General features: G+C 42.2%; 1 protein-coding gene across 2 annotated transcripts; it reads right to left on the bottom strand.

Annotated features, from left to right (window-relative positions):
- Positions 1–2515: 2515 nt before the first annotated feature.
- On the bottom strand, positions 2516–10118 carry cnot4a (CCR4-NOT transcription complex, subunit 4a). Of its 2 annotated transcripts, none has more exons than XM_072436023.1 (12): positions 9871–10118; positions 8547–8748; positions 8179–8376; positions 7961–8047; positions 7767–7868; positions 7447–7694; positions 7163–7372; positions 5962–6019; positions 5629–5884; positions 4953–5447; positions 4621–4854; positions 2516–4276 (listed from the first exon to the last, which is right to left on the bottom strand). In XM_072436023.1, the coding sequence occupies exons 2-12, from the start codon at positions 8718–8720 to the stop codon at positions 3957–3959; spliced, it is 2382 nt and encodes a 793-aa protein (XP_072292124.1). In that variant the 5' UTR covers positions 8721–8748; positions 9871–10118; the 3' UTR covers positions 2516–3956. The 2 variants fall into 2 exon arrangements, with proteins under 2 accessions (XP_072292124.1, XP_072292123.1); XM_072436022.1 differs by having other exon boundaries at positions 8547–8767; positions 9871–10117.
- Between the last annotated feature and the right edge of the window lie 108 nt (positions 10119–10226).

Here is a 10226-nt window from a genome sequence, read left to right as displayed (position 1 = left end):
TCTGCCCTTGTGAATTGTTCTCATTTTACATGGTTCAGCACAGTGTGCTGTGTCAGCAGTCTTGTCGGAGGAGAAGGTCCAAACTTAACATCACAAAAGCATCGCAGTGACCTTCCTGCTTCAGTTACATCATAACTGAAGGAGCCTGGCAAACACAAAACCACAAAACGGATATAATCTTCACATCATTTGCACAAGTACACACCAACTCAGCATCATTGTTCAGGCAGCATGTTTTCAGCAAGGTCACTACAGCTGGTATCTTCAGGGTCAGTCAGGGCTCATGAGAAAAACTATTTTGTGTTTTTAATATTTGAATCCAAGGTAGTAGTGAAAAAAAAAAACAGTTGAGCATATGAAGTAAAACCTTTAAAAACAAATTCAGACTTATCTCACTAGAAATAGAAACTTCTCTAATCATAGAGAGAAATTCTGAAAGTATATGAGAAAAACACATTCATTGTTGCCTTATTCATGCATCATATTCTGAATTCTGATAGCCTCATGTCATGTCATTTTTTTTGGCCTGTCTTAGACACATTCATCTTTCCTTGGTCAAATGTACAGTAAAAGCTTCTGCAGAGAATAATGTAGAGAATACACTATAAAAAAGAAAAACACACACATTGTACTGGGAGATGCTCTTAAATCAACCTATTGTCTTTCAAAGGAAAACACTGTGTCCTATATCAGAGTCCAGACTGACTGACTAAATGTATGATCTCAAGTTAAAATTTAAGGCCAAACTCAAATATATTCTTTATCTATTTATTTCTACAGTGCAGCAGTGTTAGGAGGGCTGGAGTCTCCACTGGTGTAAGAGAGTGTCAGAGGCTGACAAATGGAGATAGTGCTTTCTGCTGAGAGCAGTCCCCACAGGTTTCCCATGCATGCAGGCAGGAGGCTTCAAAAAGCTTATGAAATAATGACTTATTATGTTAACAAAATAAGTCATGCATGTGGATCTATCACACACATGTATCATTATAGGCATTCAAGTGGCATGTGCCTGGATCATAGATAAATTACTACTCCAAGTCCAAGAAAGAGTAGTTCACACATAGTTTAAATATATACATGTTGTCATATTTGATGAAGCACCTTTTTGTCCAAGTGTGCAGCTCTCAGCATCAGCATCAGCATCAGCATCAGCATCAGCCACTGCAGCGGCTGTGCCCTCTCCAGAAGACCTCGGAGCTGCAGTCTTTGAGGGAAAGCAACATTTCAGCAGTTTACTACAACGAAACCCTGCAGTGGACTGCTCTGTTCACAACATAATGAATATGAAGAGTAAATGCTCATGCATACAACCATGTTACTGATAATAACATTGGTGATCAAGTCACAGTTCAGTTTCTAAGAGTAAAGCTCAAAAGCATTTTAAAATATTATTATTCAAAACAAACCAGAGTTATATAAACTCATTAGTTTTATAGCTTCTGTCAGAAACGGATATCTGTAAATATTGAAGATTTCTGTTGTGTAAGCAATAAACCCACCGAATATGCACAGCAAAGCAGAAAAAAACAACAAAGCAAAACCTCACAATATGCTTAATCAGTAGCGTCTGCTCTGCTGGCCATCTGATTGAAATGAGTTTTGAAATGGGAACATTGTCAAATGGAACGTGATTTTAAAAAAAAGGTTTAGCTACACCTTTTCTGTATCAATTATACATTTTGGGGATGATTCAAATTTAACTGAACTTTGACAGTTTTCAATATGTTGTCAGCCTTTGGGTCAATGTAGTCACTGGAATAATTCAGGAATAAATGGCTCACCTTGCAGAACACATTTTAAATGTCCTTTATTTGTGTCAGAGATGGTGCTGGGGCCACAATGAAAATTAGTAACCTATAGACACATATACCACACTTTTTCTTCCTGTATGAGATGCTGCTGACTCATTGTCGAAGCCCCACACTCCTGTGAATCCTGCATCAGCCATACACTCATGGCTCCTCAAAGGCCTTCATTTACTGAACTTGCACTCACAATCTGACTATGCTGCCTCTTTGCTTAGTCAGTCTACCTCTGAACAGAATGTGCACAAGTAGATAGATATGGATTTGTCCCTTGTCACTGCTGCCCATCACAAGTCTTCATCAGGACAGAAAAAAAACTTGGTGCAAGTGTCTTCTGCTGCTGCTGCTGCAATGAGCGGGGAGTGCAGAGCTGAACACTTTGTCCTAGCTGTACAACTGCAAGCTCAAGAAAAAAAAAATTATATATATATATATATATATATATATATATATATATATATATATATATATATATATATATATATATATATATCATGAACACATGTCCTGTCAATATGGCAGAAAACGGGTCAGTTGAATAAATACAGTAGTAGAGGTGAGTTATAAATAACCATGTGTTAAGTGAAGTTTGACTGCAGAGCTTTGTCAGTGACAGTAAAGTTATCTGCCCTCTAGTGCGGTCCAAAAGAACTACACAATAATGTTCGGCTCCTATGTAGAAAAAACACAGAAGACTAAATATTACGTCAAGAGTTTTCAGTTTTATTTAAGGTTCATTCTTCCAGACCTGCAGAGGACAGTTTACTTCCTTTAAGCGCCTCAATGTATTTTTTTTTCTTGTTACATAATTGTTAAAACCCACAGTATCACTGTGTTGATTTATCCTGGATGAATTTGTTCATGTTCATTATGTGAATACTGGTAAACCGGGAAGAGCAAAGGGGGCAAGGGAGAGCAAGAGGGACAGAGCAAACACAGATTTGAACTTAAGACTTCAAAAAGAAAAGGCAGTGGTTGAAGAAATCAATATAATATTCTAAAGGCGGAGAGGTCCATGGACGCTGTGGTGCTTGGTATGGTCTTATTTCAGCACCTTTCTAAGTAGACACTTGCAAACAGCTGCTGAAGTCATACAGTTTTGCATATTTTTCAGCAGTCACCAACACTAGACTTCCACCAACAATCATTCAAGCTCCTCTCTCATCTGTCCAAGTTAAGGCCTCGTTTAACCCTCCTGGTGGAACACAAGGACCCGTTACACAACGCTACCCTTAGTATTAGACTGATAATCTGTCATCGTGGTTTGGTTTGTTGGGTGGCTGTCTGACAGGGCCAACTACTGCAGCTACCACATAGTGGCACTGTGAGTACGAATCTAACCCTAGTGCTCAGGATGCGCCACTATCTCCCAAAGCCCTGGCTCCCTGCTTTAGGCAGTGCTCTATCCTCTGATACAGAGGTTCAGCAAATTCTCCCTTTCAGCAAGAAGGGGCCACAGGGGCCTTCTACAGAAGGGAATATGGGCCTCTCAACAGGCGATTTGTGTCCCTACCCTACAGGGAGCCCATCCAAAGCCTGCATCCTCAACTACCCTGTGAAATATGCATTCACTATAACCAACCCAGATTAGTTGAGTTTTTAGAAAGCTAATCTTAAAAAGCCAGTGCTGACATCCCCCATTATTGTCATGTAAGGGCTAATCGTTTCACAGACCCTTTGGGGCAAAGCTTCTAGAGCAGATTCACAGCTTGCATCATTCCTTACAAACGAATCACAATTTCAACTTTCAAACACAAATGTTTCTCATGCTTTAGAATTAGTAAGTTTTAAAACGGACCTCTCAAGCTAATTTGTTTTACTGCTAATTGTAGTTAGACTTTGATTACCCACACGTTCTGGACATTCTCTTGTGCTCTCCAGTAAGCTATGCAATGGATCCAAAACATTTTACCCAAGACTAGATCTAAGGATTGATGATGGTAGCAAAAATAAATTTGTGCCACCAACAAAAACATACAGGCCTTTTGAGTTGACAAAAAGGGAAGAGAAAAAGAAGAAAGCATGTCTGTTACTTTGTTAATCATTTTATACTCTGCAGATTGTGTGTATTGCGATGGGACAGGGAAGAGGTACAGGATGAGTGGGAATAAAGTGGTAGTGGGGAACAAATGGGTGTCTGCTGAAGTCTGTTCAGTGGCGGTCCACAGCGGCACTCTGTAGCAGCTCTGTGGCAGGCTGTCCTGGGGGTCTGAAGGCCGTCTGGAAACCTGGGGGCGGGGAGTGGAACTGGCTGGGGTTGGCTGTGGGAGGCAGGTAGGGAGCCCAGCCGCCAGTGGCTCTGTGCGGGATGGGAAGATGAGCGTCAAGGAGGCCACTGTGGAGGGGCACGGGGGTGGGCACTGCTGAGCTGGCTGGGCCATCCATTTCTGTGAGAGCCTGCAGTGACTTGAGCCAGTGAGGGGGGTTATCGTCCTGAAGACAGTCTAAACTGTTTCCTGAGGCCGGGATACCTTTGAGGAGAGGGCGAGATGCAAGGAGCAAGACACAAGCAACAGCTAATTAGGGTCAGTAAAATGATTAATTAGAGACTAGAATAAACATGCACTTTCTATTACCATTTGGCAGCAGAACTGCCAATGAAAACCAGCCCTTTTGCTAATTTTAGTTAATTTACATTTTTATGATGTACATTAATGTACAATGTCCCACTGAAAACTAAATAAATAAAAATAATTCTTCTTGTGAATGTTTCATTCATTTGTTCATTATGTTTGTCATGGAGAATCGATATAGCTTTTAAGCAAATCATGCAATGACTAAAGAGTAATGCAAAAGGTGTGAAGTGGGATTCTACCTGTGATGATTGCAGGATCCATCCAGCTGGCTGTACTGTCCCAGCTGAGGCTGTGGGAGATACCTGCCGGCCCTGTCGGCCCACCAACGTGATTAACACTATTGGAGGAGGAGGACGATGAAGAGGACGATGAGTTTGGTAGACCCCCAAAGTTGATATTGATGTTTGGTAATAGAGCTCTCAAACCATCCTGCCACTCTTTCACATTTAAGCCGTCTATAGAGCCACTGTTTTCTGTGGGAGACAACACACGGCTCAGTCGGCAATCTGTTACATGATAAAACTATTATAATTATATAATTAAAGTGGCTCACTGATGGAGGGATTTGTACCTGAAATGGGGATCCCTCCCAGGCCTGTGTTGTGCTGAGGGGGCAGATTTAGGTCCAGGAAATTACTGTGTGAGGCAGCGCTGGCTGAGTGATTCAAGTGTGTGAGATTATTCCGTGTGGAGGCGCTCATCCACGGGTGTCGGGGCGAGGGCTGCTGTTGACTGGCTTGGTTGACCTGACTTCCGGGAAAACTAAAGGAGTTGTATATGGCTCTGTGGTGGAGTTGAGGGTGGCGCGGCAGGCCACTTGGGAAGTGGTGTGAACTGCTGGGATTTAGAGGGTGCAGACCTAGGCCGTGGTTACTCCCGTGAGAAAGGGGTCCCGGAGACAAAGGGCTCTGATCCTGAACAGACAGCTCCTTCTCAATCAGATCTGCCAAGGCCTTACGGGTGACGTCAAAAGGATCGAAGCCTAGATCATCGTCCTGCTGTTTGCTGGATGAGCCGAAGCCAAAGGCTGCCTGCCAGTCTGTGGACGAAGACACTGGTATTGTGTCTAAAAAAACAAATCAGTTTTGTTATTATCATACAAACTCTAACAAACTATGATCCGTCACAGCAAACCAGAAATTATTTTTTTCTGTAACACAATTTTAACTGTTGCTTTAGTTTTCTAGTCAAGATGTTAGTTTAGAAGCAATCCAAGCAGTAACAAAAAACATTTCAATTACATGTACCTGAAGTGAAGAGGCTCTGTGGTTCAGGCGTCATGGGCCAGTCTGAGCTGCCGCGAGGGGAGCTGGGGAATGGAGCGAGGCCGGCGGGGAGAGGATTTGGATGTCTGAAGTTACTGTTGTCTGAAAACAGGGACTGGGACTCAGCAGCTGCCCCCTCGAAGGGCGAGCGGGCTGTGAGATCTGAGATGCTGATGGGCACCACCAAACTGGGCTTTGTCAAACCAGGAGGAGGGGAGGGGGAGTCACTGGTGGGCATCTACAAAAAGGAAGAATATTGTTATGCCGGCTTCTCCACAACAGGTGATGCATTTCTTTAAAACAAAATCATGTTACCTGTGTTAAAGTCTCTCCATTAACCAAACTGAGGGACTCTGGTGGTTTGTCGCTGGGGCTAAGAAGTAAAAATATTTAGAAATTATCCCAAAGTAAGGACTATGAAACTTGAAAAATTTGCAGCAAAACTAAGGTCGTTTTCACACAGTCACTAGTTAGGTTGAAGTTAAAGAGCTTTCGATCTGAGAATGGTACACTCGAACAAATGACAAACAGCCAGATTCTCAACTGCATTAAACGACCGCTCTGAGGTAGCAATAAACCGGTGATCTTGGAGTGGCTTCTCCCGCACTCTGGACCGAGGAGAGTGTGGTGTGAAATCAGACCAGCCTTCCATGCCGTCAGTGGTAGTAAAAGCGACTGGAATTTGAACAAAAAAGCAGTTGCACCATAGGCTATTCACCTTATTTCAGAAGCCTGTCTGTGTGCCAACATACGCCAAGTAATCCTTCTGCTGGTTGTATTAGTTAACATAGGGCTACCGACCTCGAGAGAAAATAAGTTCTACACAGACTAAAAAGCAGTTTTCGGGCCACCCAGGGAATCGGTGCATTGACTTGTTGGTCACGTGAACATTAAATATTTTACACAAATCCATCTACTTTAAAGCACATTTTAGTGGAGAGACTTTTCCCTCATTCTCAATTTAAACCAATAGAGTTCCCCCTGGACCGGCAGTGCGATTACAACGAAAGTGCCGATCATGTGGGAAATGAGAGAAAAGTGGACGGGGCGGATTAAGGTCAGTAGCCTATGCACGCGACCAGTGTCTGATGAGGAAAAATAAGACAACTTTAGATCAGTCCTTCTCCTACCTTTGCACAGTTAAGTCTGTGCTCAGAACACTTCCTCTGCCTCCTCCATCACCCTCTCAGTACATTTACCACAGGTGAAAGAAAACAAACCCTGTGTGTAGCACCAGCATGTATCCATGGGACCTATGTCTTTTGAAGCCCGTTGTCATGAAAATAAGTTCGGCAGTCAGGGTTAGGGTTAACCCTGACTGCTGGTGAACAAGGGCCAACCCAAAAGTGGGTAGTTAAGTGAAGAAACTAAACCTAGTGCGGACTGGGGACACGGAGCGCAGGAACATGTGTGAAAACACCAACTTTTCATGCCATGGCTTTAAATATTATAAATGCCATTTTTAAAAAAACAATAATTGTAAAGCTTTGGCCTAAATTAGTAACTTGTTAGTTACCTGTTACTATCACAGTTTGAAGAGAAGGGGGACAGAGTAGTTCGTTGGACTGAAGCGAGCTCTGAGTCTAGACCATCTGATGAAAGACCTTCTTGGTCTAGATAGTCTAGAAGTGGAGGGGACTTGCGATCTTCTGAAAGTCCGTTAACCAATTTATTATGCCCCAATGACAATGTTGGCCACCCATCTTTCCCATTGCTATTATTGGTTCTGGTGAGCATAAAAAAACAAGAGTGAGATTCTAATAATAATTGGATGATAATTTCAGAAGATATGAAACAAACCTTTGTGTAGAGTTGGTTTTACTCTTTGACTTCTCTGTGGCACATGTTGGGGGTTGTTGAAAGCTAGGGTTAATTTTACAAAGGTCTAGAAGTTTCTGCTCATATTCTTGATGTTTTCCAGCCTGCATTTCCTCTTTTGTAAAACTAGCTGCTTCATCCCCCAGCTCATGTAGATACATACAATCAGGTTTGGGACATTGCATACTTTTGAGAAAGTAGCTGCAGTATTTTGTTGTCCCCAAGGAAGCCTGTTCAAAAATAATGTACGGATTAAATATCTTGTGTTTTGAGTGTTAATAAAACTAATTTCATTGGCTCACCTTGAGTGTTCTGCCATCAACCACTACATTGTTTACACACTGTATTGCTCTAAGAGCATCCTCCGGGCGGATGTAGGTGACATAAGCGCTGGCACTGGGTCCCTATTTAAGACGAAACACAAGTAAACAGTTCCAATGCTTTGTTGAAAATGGTAGAAGCATATGTTGTGTGTTAATTAACTATTGTGCCTCACCTGTGAACCTGCATATGATGTGCTGTTGTTAATGACCACTTTGTGAATTTTGCCAAATTTCCCAAAATATTCTGGTCTTTTAAGAACCTGTGGATATATGAACACACTCTCAGAACTACAAACTACTTAATTGCTAAACAAAATACCAACAATTTTAACACTACAGTGTCAGCAACAACATAAACCAGTGAGCTTGTTAGTGTGAATGCTGTTCTTACCTCTGGGTCTGCGAGTCGCTGTGAAAGACCGACCACAAACACCAGGTTTCTCTGCACCACTCGGACACTGGCCAGATGCTTACGGTTCTCTGTCACCTTCTGCTTTTTCTCATTCTGTTTCTGCTTCTTTTCATTCTTTATCCTCTGAATCTCTTCCTGTGACAGGGGCTTGTAGACTGCAGGGTCCTCAGGGTATGGCTGCAACACAAGCAAAGAATGCCAATGCAACAAAGTAACGAGTATTGTTAAACATAGTTTTGCAATTCAAAGAAATGTATTAGTCCCCAAAGAACAATTAAAAAGGGTCTGCATAAAACAGCATAAGGCCTCATGTGATTTGAAGTTGTGCGACTTTAGATGCATCTAACCTTTCTGCAAGCAGGACAAAGGCCGTTCTCATCTGTGCGTATGCGGTGCCAACAGAAGCGACAGATCTGGTAGCCGCAAGTGCAAGGAAAGAAGTTGACGTCGTCTATCTCCAGTGGTTCCATGCACAGGGGGCACTCCATAGGGTCGTCCTTCATTTCAGGGCTGTGGGACATCCTATGGCGCCGCAGGTGAGTGCTGAAGCTGGTCGCAGAACACCAGGCTAGAAATGGGACAATTACTAAAAAAACTTAAATAACAAATACCTTACACAAACTCTAAATTATTAACAAAATACACAGTACTTGTCTACAGAAAGAGAACAAACAAGAATGAGTAATATAATAGTATTTCAAATCATGAAGCTAGGATTGAAGAAACTGTCGAGATGACATTTATAAGCATTTTATAAAAATTGAACAAAGAATGAACAACTCTGAAGCACACAGACTAATGATACCACAAGAACTAATGAGTAGCGTATTGTCAAAGCACAACAAATAAATGGTAAAACGGAAATCAAAGACTAGAGCGTTGTACTACTTGTCTGGTGCTGCAACAAAACAAGAAGGAGGTTTAACTGTGACAACACCATTACACAAGGGGGAATTCAGAGACATGCCCAGATTGATAAAGGCCGATAATGAAAGCCTATAATAAACACTAACAGGGAAATGCCGACAGTATAAATACTCAATACGAGTCAGACCTGGAAACAATGTTCAGAAACGCGTTACAGTTTGTGTGCACGTTAGACGTTTCGCTTGTGTCTGTTTAACGTTAGAAGACAATTAACTTCAGTCTACGTCACCGAATTGTACAATATGACAGATGTTATTTGACCAACGCTAGGTTAGCCACCAGTAGCCAAGGATTGGTGACAGAAAGCCGGTCTGCGGCGTGTTCAAATGCAGAAACAACTCGGCTGATAAATAAACAATAAAGCCGACACAACTTTAATACGTAATGAATAGATTGCAGAATTTGAAAATACGTCATAGAACGGAACTTTCTTCTGTCTAATAACTGACAGCTTGTTTTGTGCTAAAGGGTTAGCATATGTCGTAGCTAACATGCTACTTTTTCATCACATCGTATGAGGTTTTTGGAGCCAAGCTTTAGACGCGGCCTACGGCTAACGCCGAACCTGCAGTGAAGTTATCCACAATGTCCTCACCACACAGACATTCAGCAGACACCCATATACACATCTTCAAACTACTGCAGGTGTGAGCCATAAATCCACAAGTGACATCTATAGTTTCAGAGTAAGGCTTAAATCGAGCTAGCTCTGTTAGCTGCCTGGCTAACATTAGTCTTACTTACCCTGTCCGTATTTAGCTTAGATTCCACTTCAAGGGAGTCACACCAAATTGGGCGGGGACAGTACGCCAATGTGCCTAAAATGTGAAATCCTGTGTGAACGGTCACTAAAGATGACCGCAGATGTGTTGTTCTGTTTCAGTGTAAAGGCTATAAAAGTGTTTTGCCCCTTTCTTGTCTTGGTATTGTAGAGACAATTTACGCTCAAACCACCATCTTAGCTAGCATTGAAATAGGGAGGAGGGAGTAGGGCAAGTATTCACTACCACTGAGTTTGCGCACCTGTGCAGATGCATTGTGGGTACTGTAGTCCCAGAGTGTTAATTAATTCCTGCGTTTTATTGAGAAGTCAACACTTT

The sequence above is a fragment of the Eucyclogobius newberryi genome, unplaced genomic scaffold, assembly GCF_026437365.1.
Source record: "Eucyclogobius newberryi isolate DKJ021-1_F unplaced genomic scaffold, fEucNew1.0.hap1 SCAF_7, whole genome shotgun sequence".
NCBI lineage: Eukaryota > Metazoa > Chordata > Actinopteri > Gobiiformes > Gobiidae > Eucyclogobius > Eucyclogobius newberryi.
Note: the sequence above shows the minus strand (reverse complement) of the source record. Positions and strands in the feature narration are given on the sequence as shown.

What these genes read in the sequence shown, in the direction of transcription:
- cnot4a (XM_072436023.1), bottom strand. Translation starts at nt 8,720, where the DNA reads ATGTCCCACAGCCCTGAAATGAAGGACGACCCTATGGAGTGCCCCCTG. An exon ending in ATGGAGAGACTTTAACACAG is followed by an intron (nt 5,885 to 5,961) that starts GTAACATGATTT and finishes TCCTTTTTGTAG; the next exon opens with ATGCCCACCAGTGACTCCCC. An exon ending in GGATCCTGCAATCATCACAG is followed by an intron (nt 4,277 to 4,620) that starts GTAGAATCCCAC and finishes CTCTCCTCAAAG; the next exon opens with GTATCCCGGCCTCAGGAAAC.